General features: G+C 34.8%; 1 protein-coding gene across 2 annotated transcripts; it reads right to left on the reverse strand.

Moving 5' to 3' along the window:
- Window positions 1-749: 749 nt before the first annotated feature.
- On the reverse strand, window positions 750-17591 carry kat5a (K(lysine) acetyltransferase 5a). 2 transcript variants are annotated; one of them, XM_059351872.1, is made up of 17 exons: window positions 17542-17591; window positions 17394-17460; window positions 13517-13585; window positions 13245-13381; window positions 12259-12327; window positions 11992-12174; window positions 11221-11382; window positions 10258-10428; window positions 10082-10156; window positions 8784-8846; window positions 7173-7421; window positions 6988-7077; window positions 6749-6889; window positions 6570-6663; window positions 6283-6442; window positions 4761-4842; window positions 750-2989 (listed from the first exon to the last, which is right to left on the reverse strand). In XM_059351872.1, exons 1-17 carry the CDS (start codon window positions 17569-17571, stop codon window positions 2855-2857), a joined length of 1977 nt encoding a protein of 658 aa, XP_059207855.1. In that variant the 5' UTR covers window positions 17572-17591; the 3' UTR covers window positions 750-2854. The 2 variants fall into 2 exon arrangements, with proteins under 2 accessions (XP_059207855.1, XP_059207856.1); XM_059351873.1 differs by having other exon boundaries at window positions 11221-11340; window positions 17542-17589.
- Window positions 17592-19306: the final 1715 nt, after the last annotated feature.

Genomic DNA, 19306 nt, shown 5'->3' on the forward strand with positions numbered 1-19306 from the left:
TTAATTTAATTTTTCAAAATGTTTTTTATTCTACACAGTTCTGCAAAGTACTGGAAATAAGTTAACAATTGTTGCTACTTTATTTGAACATTTATATTGTGTTATGTTATGATATGCATATGATATATGCTTGCTCTATTTATTTTACTATATTTTAGAGGCAAATATCAAATACAGTTTAGTATAATACAAAAAATGCAGCGTTGTAAAAGCACATTAATCTAGATTTTTTTTCCATATTTAACAAATGTAGATTTAGAATACAAAATGTACATTTAAATAAAATACATTATCAAACTGTTATACTTATCTAGATTTGGCTGACCAACAGTATACAAAGTAAACAAAACACCCCCCAACTTTAAGAGCTGCACTATTAAACTCATTTGCACATAAATGCATCAATTATAATGCAATAATATAATAAACAAGGCTCTGAATTGGGTTATTCTGCACAAGTTCTGTAGATTTTGATTGATATTTTGACTTTTTGAATGCAGGACTTTTACTTGTAACGGAGATTTTTTTACATCATGTTATTGCTACTTTAACTGAAGTAAAAAATCTAAATGTTTTTTCTGCAGCTGTTATTTTTACAGATTTGATACAGTAAATATGTTAATCTAAGTGACATCAATTATGCTTGACCAGTGGTTACATATGTTTGTTTCTTACCTGGTTATCTGGTTCTCAGGGCCAATAAAAATACTGCACACTGAATGGGAGGAAAGACTCACATATAAAGACACTTTTATGGATTTAAGATCTTTTTTTATCAATTCAACAAGCTTTTCATATCAAACGTTCAAATCATACTCTCAACTGTGTTTCACTTAAAGATATACTAAATCATTTCAACATGGTAAATTCCTTTGTGACATGTAAACAGAAAACACAAACTGAAAGTAAGATACCACTTGTATGTCTTTTCCTGTTGATATTGTGCAGCCAGTTAGTTTACATTAAGTAAAAAAAGACACTAAAGACAACTGTACACAAAATTTACATTCATCTAACAGTTCAACATGGCTTCTGTCTTCTAAGCTTGTTTTTTTTTTTCTTGTTTTTTTTTTTTTTACAATCAGGTTCAGTATGTACAGTTACAGGGAACATGTGTTTAACTCGGGGAGCTGATTTGTCTTGTTGCACACTGTACAGATGATCATGACAGAGGGTTATCTCAACGAAAGAAGATTTACCTGACTGGTCACAAACAAAGAGCATAAATACTTCCAGCTATTGAAAACAAATGGAAATGAAAGCACAGTTACTACTGGAAAAGAGAACACACCTGAAGTGACCATGTTGGTTCTAAAGCAACATTATAACGGTAGAATTTGAGGTTGTGTTTGATTTTTCTTTTGTCTGCATCCAAGCTGTTCTGGGTGATTATTTAATACTTTTTTATTTTACAAATGAGCCATGATACTTCTAGAACATATCCCTGTCCAGTAAAAGACAATAAAATTCAGGCACTCAAGGAGAACCATAATAAACTGAAAATTACCTTTTTTTTTCCCTTCTGTTGTGCGCTGAGGTGCGTTTTGAATTTTTAATTTTATACTCCAAAAACAGATGGGAAAATTGGAACCTTTAACCCATTTATACTCTCCTAATAAATGAATAACTGTTAATAACCACAATCTGTGTATCAACCAGTATTGTTTTAAAAAAATGTCAAATGTGTGTTCGTGCTCCTTCGAGCAGAAATTTCACGTCAAATCACTTTAAAACATGAAACGCTTTATGTTATAACAATAAGTAATAACTTTAAAACATTTCATGTTAAAACAATACGTTTGTATATTGTAATAACGTGAAAATATATAGTTATGACATGAAAATGACTGTAAAAACATTCTGTTATGACAACAAACTTTTCATGTTATAAAGTTAGGACTTTAAAACAAGATTTGTTTGAATATTGGATTAACGTGAAAAAATATTGTTATAACGGGAAAAACATCATGACAAACATTTTCCCATTATTTACATGTTATAACAGTAAGTTGTGATGTTGAAACATGTCATGTTATAACAAGATTAGTTTCTTGTCATAACATAAGTTAGTATATTGTTATAATGTCAAAATAAAGGGAAAACATCTTGTAAGGACAAACTTTTGTGATATTGTTACTAATTAGTTTCCATTTCTGGCATCAATACACTAAAAAGTGTCGAGATTTTTTGGAGTGCAGTCCGATCGAGGTTAATGTTTTTTAAGCAATGTTACTGGATAAATTCACACGACAAATTTGACATTTTTGGGGGTACATTAATAATTTTCACAACAACATTTTAACGATTCTTCGGTAGGATGTAGACAATATCACACACTTGGCCAAAGCAAAGAACAAAAAACAAAAAAAACAACTGTTCCTTGTTTGATTTAAGGAAAATAATTTTGTTGTTACATAATATGGACTCTGCAACAAATGAGGCAATTCCCCGTAGAACTCAAATTATTTTCTATAAAACAACCACCTTGTTTCCTTTAGCTGGCCTGTATGTTTACCATTTTGGGTTTTAATTTACATTATTTAGTCCGTACGTCACTTTTAGCGCACTGTTGGTCATAAACAGGATCTTTTACACAGTAGACGGTGTGTTGTACATTTTGGCGGTGTCACTGTTAACCAGTCTCTCTTGTGTCCCCAAGTTTGAGAGCTTTTTAAATTCACAATATATAATGGATATTCACAATAAAAGTTGATGCATCTCAAGTGACAATTTATGTTTCTTATCTGAAGAAGAGTCCTTGGTTCAAAAAGGTTTCCAGCTTCTTGGTGACAAAAACCTTTGATGTGATCCACTGTTTGCTTCAACACTGTGTGCTCTCTGGCGGTTGGAGGATCTACCACTTCCCCCTCTTGCTCCAGTCCTTAGGCGTGAAGTGAAGGCATTTTGGATCTATGCGCAAGTGTCTCTTCTGCATCGCTCTTTCGTGCCCGTCCACAATGTCCTCTGAAAGAGTCAGGATGTACTGACCCTGGATTCAAGAGACAAGACAACAGGTTGAATGTCACGTTACAGTTTCTAGACCACACTGCACATATTTTATATAACTTTCTTTTTATTGTTTCTCCCTTAAAGCAGTGTAGAACATTATACATACAAGTAAAATAAAATAAAACAAAACAAAACAGAACAAAAAAAAAACTAACATCAAAAAAGGAACATGTTGGATCATTATATTTCTACACTTAGATCCTGTATTAATGTCACTGTGATAGTCCTTGCCCTGTCGTTTTTATGTATTCTGTCCATTTCTCCCATTTCCGGCAGCATTGATCCTCTTGAATCCTTATTTTATGAGTCATTTGTTCACACTGCACATATTTTAGTGGAAAATAACGACATCTGGCTGCATCAATGTGATCTGAGGGGATTATTTATTTTATTTATTTTTTTATTTTCTTCTTCTTTGCTGGGACAGTTAGATTGTATGAATGATATATTGATTGTAATTCAATGATTGTAAATATTGCTTTCTTTTATTGTTATTAGTTTTTCTTTTCTTTTCAAATGAATAATAGAAATATAATAATTTATTGTAAATATTGCTTTCAATATTCCTTACTGTTATCTTTTTTTCTGATGCTTGCTTGGCAATATATACAGTGTTATGTCATGCCAATAAAGCCAATTTAATTCAATTTAATTGAATTGGATATCACTAGTGCATTACATCAGCTGCCTGTGCTTCGGGTCAATTACTTCATGAGGGGGTAATGCAGTTCTCCTTAGTTTTATTTGAAACATTTAACCCTTTATCAGGCAAAGAACTATATTTGGTAACTTCTGGTAATATTTTTCGAGAAAAACTGCTCCCATCCCAATAATAAAATGACTGTTTTACTGTCCATAAATAAAATTGACATGTGGCATAAATAAAACACAGCCGAGGAGATTTATCTCACACTTTATAAAGACATTTGTTGATCTAAACATTCACCATACCACAGGAAATAGAATGCACAAAACTGTAAATAAAAGCTTTTTATTAAACTTTCACCAACTACCTGTAACTGTAAATAACCTGCAAAGGTATGAGTCTATTTTTCAAGCTTCTATTTCTGTTGACTTTTTCCTGCTTGTATTTATATCTTATATATAAATATTTTGTATTTTCTACATTTTTAAACATTGTTTTTTTTAATGATTTTATTAATTTATGTTTCTCTAAATGCACGGAGAGAAGCCATCCACAACTTGATTGTACTTGAGTATAAGCAAAATAAAAATCTTTCTGATTCTGACTGATTAATATCACAAACATTCGATTCATAAAACAACTCACACATTAGAAGAAAACGTATCTGTCGTGTTGCCTTTAGAGAGATAGAATGTAGCAGGAGTTTGTCTCTTCCACAGGACGTTTTTGCCAGTTATTCCGCCATTAACACCAGAAAGTGTAAAATCCCAACTTGTGTATGTGCGTGTCAGTGTTTGTGACAGAGTGCTCACACTCACTTACATTATGTACTCTGCTGCTTGTCACACATTGACAACTTGTTCAGAGATTAAAGCTATGGTATAACTGTATATTTTTCATTAAGGTTCGGTCTACCTTCCATCCTGCAACCTTCAGAACTTTATTTTTAATATGAGCAGTCTCCAGAGGGGGTGCACTGCCAATATTTCACACAAAGTTGTTAATGGACCATCCACAATGCTGCAGATGCAGTCAGAAAGAGCAAAGTTTAAGGAGTCTCAAGAAATAAAGAAATAACAACTGGAACACAGCATTGGTCTCTCACCTTGTAATAGTTGATGAGGTTGAGGTACTGAAGCGTCGAAATGACGTCTTCTTTCTTCACACTTGTAATCTCGCTGATCTCACTGCAGGAGTTATAAACAAGAGTCAAACAAATAGTGTGACAATGAGGGATGCACCGTTATTATCGACACGTTTTTGGTATCGGTCAATACTGGCTTTAACCCTTTATCAGGCAAAGAACTATATTTGGCAACTTCAGCGGATATCTAAAATGAGTAATAAATGAGTAATAAATAAAATAATTTTTTGAGAAAAAAGTTGCAAATTTACTAGAATAAGTAGCAAATCTACAAGGAAAAAAGTTGCAGATGTAAGAGATTTAAAGTGGCAAATCTGCACAAAAAAAGTTGCAGATTTACAAGAAAAAAGTGAAAAAAAGCAACTTTTTTCTCGGAGATTCACCACTTTAATCTCATTAACTTTTTTCTCAAAATATTACCCTCCTCCCCCCGGGTCTGTATGGTTTTTTTTTTTACTATTCTGGCAGTATGTAATATCCTCCAATATTCTCTAGGGATGAAATTTGGAATTTGCAAGTATTTCAATGAGTGCCCTACTAAGGGTTAAAAATCTGCCAACACGCTGATGTCCACCGATATAATATGTGGAGAAATTAATAGGCTGCTGCTTCTCAGACTTTGGTGCCAGGTCCCCGGTGTGAGGATGACCGGGGCAGCTTAACACGATTTGGGCATCTTGTGTGTCTACATGCAGCATGAGAGAAGGAGAAGCCAAAATGTCCGTGGTGTGGAAGTTTTATTTAACGTGTCAGAAACAAATAGCAAAACGGCTATTTGCAATGACTGCTCAGTGTCGGTGCGGAGCCAAACTTAATCAACCATCTCAAGAACCGTCATCCTGACTGTTACAAGTTTTTGGCAGCAAAGAAGAAAAAGAAGAAACAACACAGGCAGGTAAAAAAAGTCAGTATCAATAATCGGCCAAATGAGAATATCTACATATCAGACATTGTCAAAAATCCAATATCGTGCGCCGCGAGTGTCAATTATAAAGCTGCTGTTTAGCTGTAGAAATTATTCTTGGGATTCTAGGGGTTACTTTGAATTTAATTAACGTTTCATATGATTCTCTTTTTATCCTGGAATCTGTGTATATTACCAGCCTCTCTATATTCCTGTTTGGGCTAAATTTATGTTGTTGTGTGTTTTTTTTTGTTTTTTTTGGTCGTCTGTCTGTTTTCGCCGTGTGGCTTTGTACTGGTGTATCGTTGTTTTCATTTTTTGTTGTTGTGGTTATCCTTTATATTATTCTTTGTATGTTATTTGTGTATACATTGTCTAATTTGTAAATATGTTCCTGAGTCTTTGTTGTCTAGAATTGTGTTTTAGTGTTTTGTTTTCATATTGTGGCTCCTAATAAGTAATCCACTGTTCTTTTCTTTGTTTCTTCGTTAATAAAAATAATAAAAAAAAATAAAAAAAATAATAATAATTCTTGGGAGACAATTAAAAAGGTTGAAATAAAATAAAAGAGTTGCATACTTGATGGTTATCTGCGGCCTTTCTCCATTGTCAGGTTTAAGGTCCATGAGAATTTCCAAGATGGTCTGAGACCAGTAGGAGCGATAGGACAAAAGGCCAAGGTCAGAAAGTGGCTTCTCTGGAGTTCCTGTCTTCCCTTCTACCTTGGACAGTTCGTAACCTGACGAACACACACACACACACACACACACACACACACACACACAGGTTAGCCATAAAATGCCTGAAGAATTTAAATATGTGTGTATTTCCTGAACATTGTGCACCGTTTGTGGTATTCCACTTACTGAACTCAATGAGCAGTTTGCCGTAGCCTCTCCGCTGGTAGGGGGGCAACGTCAGGATGCAGGCAACGTTATAATCTTCAGTGGACTCTTTTTCCTGCACACAGAAAATAATAAATTTTTTGGGGGGGGGGCAAATTTAGATGGAAGACCGTTACCAAGCCATAATGAGTGGGCCGTACCTTAGAGAAGTAGCCGACTATGTGAAAGCCTTTTGAGTCGTACTCCGTCATTACGTAGAAGAGGAAAGGGTCTGTGTCATAATACAAGGTTTTGTGGTCCAGGAAACACTTAGCGAGTAAACACAGATTCTGGGAATAAGTCTGCAAAAAATAGAACAGACACATCAATCAAAACCAAAATAAAAACAACAAATACCAAGTTGAGAGAAGAGAGTAAAAATATCAAGAATATCACTAACTTTGTTTTTCCTGCCGTCAATCTCAAAAAATGAGATGGTGCCTTTGCGGTAGATCTCGTTGCCTGGAGGATGTCTTAGATTACATTTTGTCTGTCAAAGATGTGAGAGACGAGAGGATGAGCACTTTGTACAAAAAAATCGAAAGCAGTAAGAAATTAAGTGGTCGAGATAGTGATGTTTTTTACCAAATGCCTCTGGAGACACTTCAGGCTTTTGAGGTACTTGAGACAGAATTCACAGAGGTAGAGGATGGGCAGCGTGGTGAGTTCCTGCGGGTACGGTGAGAAGTACCACGGCTTCAGTCTGTGGCGTCCTAACTCTATACACTCTATGTTTTTCATCCGGGTGACGATGTCATCATGGCTGCGGTCGGACACCAGACTGCCCGTCATGCGGGGTGCAGATGGGATGCCGTCCGAACTGTCCTGGGAATCCTGGTGGGAAACAATGTGGAGATTAGACACATTATACACTCAGTTAGTAGTTAAAAACTGTGTTGAAACCAAGGTTATAATAGTTTTGGATTTTTCATTAGTTTTAGTTTTAATTTCGTTGTGAATTTTTGTTTTCAAATTCAGTTAGTTTTAGTTAGTTTTAAGAGTGAGTTTTCTAGTTTTAGTTTAGTTTTTATTTTTTGAAAATGCTTAGTTTTAGTTGAGTTTTTATTAGTTTTAGTTTTAGTTTTTTTGTAATGGGCTATATGTTGGGTGCGAGATTCAAAGTGGTCATAATAAATTTTGCCTTTATTTCCTTTGGTTTATCCATCTCAGCCCCAATAAGGTTATTAACTGTTTTGAATTTTGGTTTGAGTGTAGACATCCAAGTCTCAGTAAACATATTCACCATGTGTTACATGTTCCAATAGAAATACTGAATTTTGAATGAAAAGTTGACAAAAACGAAAACTAAGGACATTTCCACTATAATTTTAGTTAGTTTTGTAACCACGCAATACAGTTTCAGTTAGTTATCGTTTTTTTAAAAACTTAAGTTTTTATTTTTATTTCAGTTAACGAAAATGTTTTTTCAATTCTAGTTTTCATTATTTCGTTAGTTTTCGTTAACTATAATAACCTTGGTTGAAACAAAACGCTGCTTGACCAAACAGTATTTTTATTTTTAGATTTCTACTCGGGCTCATCATTTTCTAAAGTGAAGCTTTTATTGTAGTTTCAAATAAAGCTTATGCCATATGTTATGACCCTTTAGTAGCAAAAAATCTGCTACTAAACCACTCTGTTAATACAGCTGCGTGTCTCCTTTTGTGTGAGAATTAAGCAGGAAGTTTTTTTTCGGCTATATAAGTGCAGGTCCATTTACCATTTTACCAAAATATATAGACTGATGCAAAATATTCTGTTTGGTAAAAACAAGCTGCAATGATTACATCTGACAAAAATGCATGGATCACACAAGTTGGAAAAAATGATATGCAGGTAAATCTAGAATCTGATTCTACAAATAATATAATATTAATAACATTAGTGTAGCCTAATCTTTATCTGCAACTGTGCAGAAATAATGGGTTTAAACAGACTCTATAGACATGCAAAAAACAAAGTTACAAGGAACTTTAATGTTTATTTATAGTACTAATGTTGACATTATGAATGAACAAACTGTTTTTACAGCCCTCATCACTACATGTAACACGTATAATCACAGTGGTTTCACTAAAAGGACTAAAGTTGGGTCTGAGGTTAGCTGCACCTCAGTTGAATTGGACTCACTAAGGAACAGCTGGATTTGCACAACAACACAAAATCAACAGGACAATAATAAGAAGTGAAACAGACCTCTGGTGGTGGTAGGAAGACACTGGCACTCTGAGGGTTGTTATACTGCAAAACCTTTATCATCTAGCAGAGAAAAACACAAAAACAATGGCTTTTGGACACTTCAGAGGGGAATAAAATGCTCTAATTTGCACTAAACAGTCTGGTAATTGGGCAGAATGAACACAATATTGAACTTCAGTTACATTTGTTTCAGGTTCATCAGAAGGCATTGATCATTGGTCGTGATTGAGATGTCAATAAATGAAAAATGAGGAAAAGAGCAAACCGAAACGTTACAGCGATTACTTCATGTGGGTTTGACAGATTGTTTTGTTAACTTATATGACAAACCCACTGGCCACTGTCATCAGAGAAGATGACAGCGTGGGAGGTGAGAAACTCAGAGCAACAGCTGAGCTGAAGCTCCACAGAGTGAACAGAAACCATGAAAATCCAGGTCTAACCTGCTTTGTTTGGATAATTTCATGCCTCATTTAGGGAAATTAAATATTTTTTTTAGTGTGCAACTGCCTTGTTGCATGTATGCAATCAAAATAGATCTCAGAATCTCGTAAAATACATTTCATTATATTTCCATGGATCAGAAACATTTTGGAATACAAAATTAATTAAAAATTACCATTTAAGTTTTTTTTATATAACCTTGCAAGTACCCAAAATCTAAATAATCCTCTTAACTGTACAGTTGCAAATATTAATTCAGTCATAGCACTGAAATTCTAATTGTAGCAAAACAAAAAGGCCATCATAAACCAAATACAACTTCTCGTCAAAATTAAACTCATAAGATTGAAAATCCTGTAGAAAATAATTAGTAGATGTTGAAAAATAAAAAATGTCCCCAATCCTTGCTGGTATGTTATAAGTTATAAGGTCTTAACTTTAGAAGACTTTAGGTTTTGAACATGTAACCAAACATTAGGGAGTTGCTGCTTAAAAAACAAACATAACCTTCACACATAAAATGAACAAATTGAAAGTATTTGCTATTTTTTTATATAGAAAATAAGTGAAGAAAGAAAAAGGGGAATAGAAGGATAAAGCATTCATGTGAGATATTGTGTGTGTGATATTTCTTTTCAAACATATGGGATTTTTTTTTTTTTTATTTGCTCCATGACTAAGGTGTATAATTTAATTCTAAAGTATACAAATTTTAGCTTGTAGTGCTCAAAATAAAGATAAGAGCATGCTTTTTCCAAACCATGATAACGCACAAACTCTGACATCAGGTATACGATTGAAATGATAAAATAATTAACTGAGAAGATGAGATATATAATGAAGTTACGTACCTCGTCAGTTCCCCCACAATTAGCTTTTCTCTTCCTCCCGGGCTGCGACGGGATGAGTCGTCGGGCGGTGCCGTTCTATCATTACAAAAAAAAAAAAAGAGAAGTCACATATCAGCCTGTGACAAAAAAACAAAACAAATTCAAACATGTACGTATCCAAGAATGGTTTTCTTTACCGTCGTGAGCGAGGAGATGGGTTCATGGTCGTCTCGGGACTTGAAGGTGTTGGTCTCCCTCACAGCAGGAAAAACAGATGCCTGAGAGGCTTCAGCTGAACTTGGCAGGGAGGGCACGGGGGTGGCCGGGGATACCTGAGTGGCCAAGGGGACGGCCTCTACTTTCCTCTTCTGCAGCAGACAAACATCGTTAGACATTTGGCTTAAAATGATTACGGACAGAACAGAACCAAACACTTAAAAATCTGATTGTTTTGTCGTTTCTAAACAAGAATTTTTTAAATCCAGTCAAACAAGAGGCATGTTCAAGTTTTTATAATACACAGAAATGTAATGATTTAAAGCTGGGTGCTTCAGGTTGATTTCATGACAAGGTATCATCTTAAAGTTATAGTTTGGATTGTTTTTAAGTGGGGTTATATGAAGTACTCATCCATAGTCAGTCTATTACAGTACAGGCCAAAAGTTTGGACACACCTTCTCATTCAATGCGTTTTTCTTTATTTTCATGACTATTTACATTGTAGATTCTCACTGAAGGCATCAAAACTATGAATGAACACATATGGAATTATGTACTTAACAAAAAAAGTGTGAAATAACTGAAAACATGTCTTGTATTTTAGATTCCTCAAAGTAACCACCCTTTGCTTACTAGAATATAAGACATGTTTTCAGTGATTTCACACTTTTTTGTTAAGTACATAATTCCATATGTGTTCATTAATAGTTTTGATGAATCACAATGTCAATAGTCATGAAAATAAAGGAAACAAATTGAATAAGAAGGCGTGTCCAAACTTTTGGCCTGTACTGTACGTATTGTAGATCATAGTAAAGAAACAGAAGATAAGCAAAATGTATTTTAGCAAAAAGAAAATGTCAGCTTACAGGTAACTGAAGCAGTTACCTATTCTCACTATCATTTCATCAAACTCCTTTGAAAGAAAACAGTAGTTTTACCTTGCAGAACACTGGAGTTGCTGGTCTACCACTGTCTCGATGATTTAGTTTGTTGGTGTTACAGTGTGACTTTGGTGTTTCAAAGGGTTCGTTTGGATTCACTCGTTCAACTCCCGTCTTCTGCAAAGTAAAATCAAGGTTCTGGTCTATGGAGTCTGGTGGCTTTGAAAAGAGCATACAATCACTTTCCTCCATAACAACTTAAACTGTGTTGGCTGTCGGCAAGGTAAAGCGGCAAAAATATTAAAAATATGACATACACTTAATCACTTTGCTGCTGACCTGTCCATAGCATTACTCTGCTTCTATTCTGTGCAATACACTAACAGTGGATAAATATCTCATACAACCCAACTTCAAAAAATCTGAACTATCTCTTTAATGATATCTGCAGCCTGGCAACTGATATAAGCTAAAACTGTGTCTGGTTTAATAGCCACAGCGTATCACATAAAGCAGGTTTTAATAACTAGTTCAATGTATACGCCCTATTAAAACCTGGTATTAAGATGCAATAGACACAGAGCAGTTGCAGCTCCATTAGGTTTGCACTTAAAACAAAACATGTGTCTTCAGGAGTTTAAACTGCCTGCAACAAAAACATTTCTATTTTTACCTTGTTGTGCACATTGTCATCTTCACTGCTTATGAACATGTGATTTTCTTAAAGTATATATCGAATTTTAAACCTGCAGATAATGAAAGCTCAGAGAATAATCCATCTTCAGCACAACATGAGAAATTACAACATCAACAGAGAATTCCAGCTACCTTGAAAGTTTTGAAGTTGAAATGTGGCTTGACAAGTCCAGTGCAAACACCTGTCAAACATTTGGATACACTGTGTGTTAAAGCACTTCCAGATGTGATCTGCACGACCGGATCAGCATCTTCTTTTTTTATGTCATGGTTGTTTATATCTGGAGTCCCATGCAGTTCAGCATGGCCCGATAGCTGTATGATCACACAAGATGCATGTTAACACCAGGTTTAAACAAGGTCCCAGTCATTTCACCAAAGTGTAAATTCAAGTTGTACCGGCGTGGGGAGGGTTTTGCCTCTGGAGGGAGCTGTGGCAGATGGTACGTTGAGATCTAGACTCTTCCTCTGAATTGAACAGTAGAAAGGGGGTTAACGGCATTCATATTAACGGTTGGATTAATACTCACTGTACAAACAATGAAACTGGTGTCTTCCAGCATAACTAACAGCAATAAAAACAGATTTAAAAAGCTATGAATGCAAAAAAATAAGAGTAAAAATTCCAAAGTTTCTAAAAATGGAGCGTTTTCTATTCTCACATTCCAACATTTGGCTAAAATAATCCTTTAAATGTTGAGGACGGGTTAACAGTAAAAAGAAAAACAATGAGCATATAATCCTGTGCCCATACAGCTAGCAAAGACATCATGTATCGTGTTGGTACATTTTAACAAATCATGGTTTCAAGCAGCATGCAGAATACTGTATCTCATTAGTGACAAACCAACCACCACTGAAAATAACTGAAAGTTATTATTTTTGTCTGTGCTGCCTGCACTGTTGACCACCAATGATTAAACACTAATCTACCTTGTTAAGATCGACAGCACACAGATTATTTTATCCACTGAGTTATATTTAATTGAGTATGATGCCATCCAACATTCACTTTTATATTCTGCTGGTATCTTGAAGCAATACAAAAGGGCTAAATGGTCTAAATGCGGCTGCGCAATTCTGGAAATAGGCCTATTCAAGGTGGTGAGTTTCCATGGAAATTAACAGGAAATGATGAGAATTAACAGGAGTAAAAAAGAAAAATATTGGGGTTATCTGCCCAGGCTGTACAGCAGATTGAAACAAACTTTACCCAGCAAACATAATCGTAAAATGTATGACATACATGTTTTGCAATCAAGAATGAAAGTTAATATGAGCCTACAGTGTACAGCCTCAACTGTAGGTCATATTGTATAAACTAGAGTCTTCTCAACGGTAAAACCATAATGCCAAACCTGTTTGAGCGTCTGAGATAAACTTACCACTTCTCTCTCTGGCGAGCTGGGGCGGGAGCCTGGAAGACCATTCTTGGTTGGCGTTTTAGCTTCTTTCTTAGGAAACTGAAGCTTCTTCATGTCCAGTCGGTCCCCTGTGACCCACTCATCCAGCCGCTTGTTAACTTAACACAAACACATTTACAGAGAGAAGACATTTGCTGTTATGTTTCTGTGTGATTTAATTCCACCTGTTAAGTGATTGGAACGGTTACAAATTTCAGATAAAAAAACAAGAGATACTAAATAAATATACTCACAGTCAATATAGTGAACATAGTATAGCTTTCTCGAGGAAACTTCCTTCACACTTAGAATTTCAGCCAACGCTGTAAGAAAAACAGATTAAAACTTGAAATGAAGTGTACTTAATTTAACGTAATAATTGTGATGGACTTTCATGTAATAGCTGCTAAAACAACACAGATGTACCAACATGCTCAACAATAACCAACAGACATTGCAGTTTCACAATTTTTCTTTTCAAGTGTGGCAAATAGCTGCTTTTACCATATTTAAATTAAGCATCTTTTGGGTCTTCAATTATTGTACGTACGACAGTAATTTTAACACAGCTCAACATGAATAGTAAAAATTATCGATGACATAAACCTTAATTGCATCCCTTGCTTGCATGATAAATCTTAGGTGTCATAAGATACTACAAAATGCAGGAAAAGGAGGAAAAAAAGGAACTACTACACAAATTATATCAAGAATATTCTTGTCTTTAGCTTAAATGATGTGTACGAGTGGATAGTTAAACACCGTAAGATCATAAATTAAACTAAATAATAAATTCAATAAAGAAAACTCCAAGATGGGAACATTTCCTTTCTCACTATTCATACAGAAAGATCCACCGTAGAACAAGTGATGGATTAATTACATTGAAAGGGTCAAAATGTAGCCAAAATATTAGGGAACCACTCAGAAATTCCTACACCTTCCCAAGATCAAAATCAAGCACATTTTAACATGTATTTCAAGCCTTTCCAGCACCTTACAGCTGTGGTAAATAACACATTTGTGTACAGTACACACAGTATTTTTGAATATTTCATTACATCACATTGAATCAGATGTAACTGTGCTATTAACTGGAGTCTGACCGATATAATAGCCAGACGATGTTTACATATTACAGACATATCAGTAACAGCCTATACGTTTTCCATCATACACCGATACAGAAAGCTTTTTTATAGAACATAAAATGCAAAATAAAACTTGGGGTGATTAAAAAAGCGTGTCATTTATAAAATTGGCTGACATAATGTGTAAAAATGCACAATACTCTTTAACAAAAGGTATTAGCAGCCTTTTGAGTACCAATGCATAGTAATAGCAGAGCAAAATCAGTGCATAAAGGGTGTATTTTCATTCCAGCCCAAGAAGTCACTAACTCAGCTGTCATACCATGAATTTTACCCCTCTAAAACTAGTATCTGCCTCAACAATCCCATATCGGTCAAGCTCTATTAAAAATATCTACTGTACAATATTTCAGCATTCTACAGGAGGTAGACAAATTCATCATCTTCATTTCAAGTGAAATGCAACAGTACTTGAACTCTGTCTTTTATTTATTTTCTTTTTTAAGTAATGCAGTTGCAACTTCAAGTATCATGCACCTTGAACACAAAACATGAAATTCATTCATTTCCTGGATCCATACGAACTGATCGATACACACAAAACCCCACTTGGACATTGTGTTAAGAAATTTCATAAACATGTGTATTTATGCTGAGATGTCAGAGAAGTAACGCTGCCATTACGGCCGTTCTGAAGATTAACAATGACAACTTAACTGTCAAAGTGTCACTGACATGTCTGACTGATATTGGCTATTTTTTATTGTGGTTGTTACTTTTGTTATCCTGTCAAAATTAACATTTTCATTTGTGTTTAAAGGCAAAAGCAATAAAGTTCTCTTGGATTTATTTAATGTCTTTATTTTAAAAAGCTTTAAACAGTTAGTGATTAAATATTATTAGTAATGCACTTGAATTTTCAAGCGTTTGTAAACCTTTCAATTCAAGTGTACTCAAGGATTTCCAGCATCGACATTAACATGCACATGGTGTTTAAAAGTGCCATAAACATGTGAATTAACGCTGAGATGTCAGATAAGTAACGCTACCATTACGGCCTTTCTGAAGCTTAACCATAACAACTTAACTGTCAAAGTGTCACTGACATGTCTGACTGATATTGGCTATTTTTTATTGTGGCTGTTACTTTTGATATCCTGTCAAAATTAACATTTTCATTTGTGTTTAAAGGCAAAAGCAATAAAGTTCTCTTGGATTTATTTAATGTCTTTATTTTAAAAAGCTGTTAGTGATTAAATATTATTAGTAATGCACTTGAATTTTCAAGCGTTTGTAAACCTTTCAATTCAAGTGTACTCAAGGATTTCCAGCATCGACACGAACATGCACATGGTGTTTAAAAGTTCCACAAACATGTGAATTAACGCTGAGATGTCAGATAAGTAACGCCACCATTATGGCCTTTCTGAAGCTTAACCATAACAACTTAAGTGTCAATGTGTCACTGACATGTCTGACTGATATTGGCTATTTTTTATTGTGGTTGTTACTTTTGTTATCCTGTCAAAATTAACATTTTCATTTGTGTTTAAAGGCAAAAGCAATAAAGTTCTCTTGGATTTATTTAATGTCTTTATTTTAAAAAGCTTTAAACAGTTAGTGATTAAATATTATTAGTAATGCACTTGAATTTTCAAGCGTTTGTAAACCTTTCAATTCAAGTGTACTCAAGGATTTCCAGCATCGACATTAACATGCACATGGTGTTTAAAAGTTCCATAAACATGTGAATTAACGCTGAGATGTCAGATAAGTAACGCCACCATTATGGCCTTTCTGAAGATTAACAATGACAACTTAACTGTCAAAGTGTCACTGACATGTCTGACTGATATTGGCTATTTTTTATTGTGGCTGTTACTTTTGTTATCCTGTCAAAATTAACATTTTCATTTGTGTTTAAAGGCAAAAGCAATATAGTTCTCTTGGACTTATTTAATGTTTTTATTTAAAAAGCTTTAAACAGTTAGTGATTAAATATTATTAGTAATGCACTTGAATTTTCAAGCGTTTGTAAACCTTGAAAACACCACATTACAATTCAAGTGTACTCAAGGGTTTCCAGCATCGACACGAACATGCACATGGTGTTTAAAAGTTCCATAAACATGTGAATTAACGCTGAGATGTCAGATAAGTAACGCTACCATTATGGCCTTTCTGAAGATTAACAATGACAACTTAACTGTCAAAGTGTCACTGACATGTCTGACTGATATTGGCTATTTTTTATTGTGGTTGTTACTTTTGTTATCCTGTCAAAATGAACATTTTCATTTGTGTTTAAAGGCAAAAGCAATAAAGTTCTCTTGGATTTATTTAATGTCTTTATGTCTTCTTTAAAAAGCTTTAAACAGTTATGGATTAAATATTATTAGTAATGCACTTGAATTTTCAAGCATTTGTAAACCTTTCAATTCAAGTGTACTCAAGGATTTCCAGCATCGACACGAACATGCACATGGTGTTTAAAAGTTCCATAAACATGTGAATTAAAGCTGAGATGTCAGATAAGTAACGTTACCATTATGGCCTTTCTGAAGATTAACAATGACAACTTAACTGTCAAAGTGTCACTGACATGTCTGACTGATAATATCTAATATTACTGTTATTTACTTTCCTTACACTGTCAAAACAAGCGGGGCCACTTTAGCCCAAACATGGTCATTATAAGTGACCCATGCTGCATTAAAGCAATCAACTTTTTAGCCTGAACAATCTGTTTCATGTTTGTAAACAACAGCCATGATGTCAGTCATCTTTCCCGTAAGTTAGTCTTTCATATTAATAGCATTTTATAAAAAATACCCATACGGGTTAGCTAGTTAACATCTTGTTGGATCTAACGGTGGTTTTAGAAACGTCCAAATTAAATATTTTGACAGAGTATAAAGTACATGTGTGCGAGTGTGTGCGGAGCTTTAACGGGAGGCCGTGATGTCTGATAACAACAGCTGAGGCTCGCTAGTTAGCATTAGCTAGCTTAGCACAGGAAAACGGACCGGACAATACTTACGCCATTCGTCTTCGTGTTCTTGGTTTTTACGGAGAACGGGGAGCCGGCAGCCCTCCACAATCTCGACCTGTCGAAGAATAACACGTTATTTCGCGTCCCGAAACCGGTCAATATCTGTAAAATAAAATTATAGCCCTCGAAAACCTACCGATGATGAGTTGTCCGCCATTTTCGTCATCTGTGAGAGCAGGAGCAGGGTGTTGTGGGAAAATGCCGGTCCACAACAAAGATGAAATATAGAGCAAGATGAGAGTTGATGGGCGACAGTGACGGGCGGAAGTCGGAAAAACTAAACCGGAAACAATAAGAAGGAGTCCTCCTGCTCTCTGGAGCTCTCATCCACTTGAACTGTGGTCTTTGTTTGTTTGCTTTTACAAGATTTTAGTTGGATTCTAAGTGTAGGTTAGTCTGTTCAACTTTTTTTTTAAAGCCTTTATCTTATAATTTTTAATATAATTGCCATAATAATAATAATAATAATAATAATAATAATAATAATAATAATAATAATAATAATAATTATTATTATTATTATTATTATTATAATTATTATTATTATTAGGCCTATTATTATTATTATTATTATTATTATTATTATATTATATATATATATTATAAGATTCAACTCGGGGGAAGAAATAGTTGATGCGGATCTGCCCTTAAGCATGATGGCAACTACTCTGGATGTCTACAACCAGGACCTGCAGGTTTGTAGGTGGTTGTTTAATAGTTTGTGCAAAGCTAGAGCGGTCAGCCTTGGACATGCTCTCCTCCTACAGGAAGTCTTTTGACAAGAGCTGCGTCTCCTCCACTGTTTTGACATAACAACTGCTGCTTGCCTTGAAAATCTTGGTTGTGCTCCCTTGGGGCTCTCAGCATATTCGATCAGGGGCATTGCTACATCAGTTTGCAAAATAATAGTTATCTCCACAGTATAAAGAGTACATGCATCAATTTTAAACATTCACAACTACTCTCTTGTTCTCAGTTTTCTGACTTTTATGGGAGCTCAATGGCAGGCATGAAACTTTTATTATGAAATAGATTACTACCACCTGATTGGAAAGTTATTGCACTGATCTGTCTCAGGGTGCCGAAGCCTTATTAGGGTTTATCCAATCAAAGTCCATTTTATGATCTTGCAATACTCATAAACAACCAAAAGACTGAGTGCACCCATCCAAAAAACTTAAATCAATGTAGGCACCAGCTTTATCATGTCAAGATTAAATGGAATTTCACAAATGAATTCTCACACACTGCAAAAATACTGCATGACACAAAAATAACAACGGACATGCAACAATAATAAAAAATGAAAATACTGATGTCGTTGTGCATGTTTTCAACAAAGAATGGTACTCTAGTTTGCCAGCAGGGGTCCCTCTTGTCTACAACCTCATGAAGTAGTCAAATAAACAGGTTTCATACAGAATATGACCTTGATGACTTTCACTGAGAACATTAATTAGGGCTTAATACCAGTGGTGGAATGTAACTAAGTACATTTACTCAAGTACTGTACTTAAGTGCAATTCTGAGTTGTTTGAACTTTACTTGAGTATTTCCATTTTATGTAGCTTTATACTTCTTACTTCACAACATTTAGCTGACAGGTTTAGTTTCTTTTCAGGTCAAGATTTAACATTAAAAAAAATAATAATAAAATCAATAAAAACACTGTTTCCATACATGCATCAACAACAAAAAAAAATCGAACAATATATTTAGAATTGAAATGACAGTCTGAGTGGGTGCATTCTGTTAGTACGAGGCCTAGAGGTTTGGAATCGGGCTTGTAACTGGGGAGGTCACCGTTTCGAATCCCAGGACTGACAGGTTAAGGACTGAAGTGCCCTTAAACAAGGCACCAAACGCCCCAACTGCTCCCCGGGTGAGAAATTGTAAAAGGT

The sequence above is a fragment of the Centropristis striata genome, chromosome 15, assembly GCF_030273125.1.
Source record: "Centropristis striata isolate RG_2023a ecotype Rhode Island chromosome 15, C.striata_1.0, whole genome shotgun sequence".
Lineage (NCBI taxonomy): Eukaryota > Metazoa > Chordata > Actinopteri > Perciformes > Serranidae > Centropristis > Centropristis striata.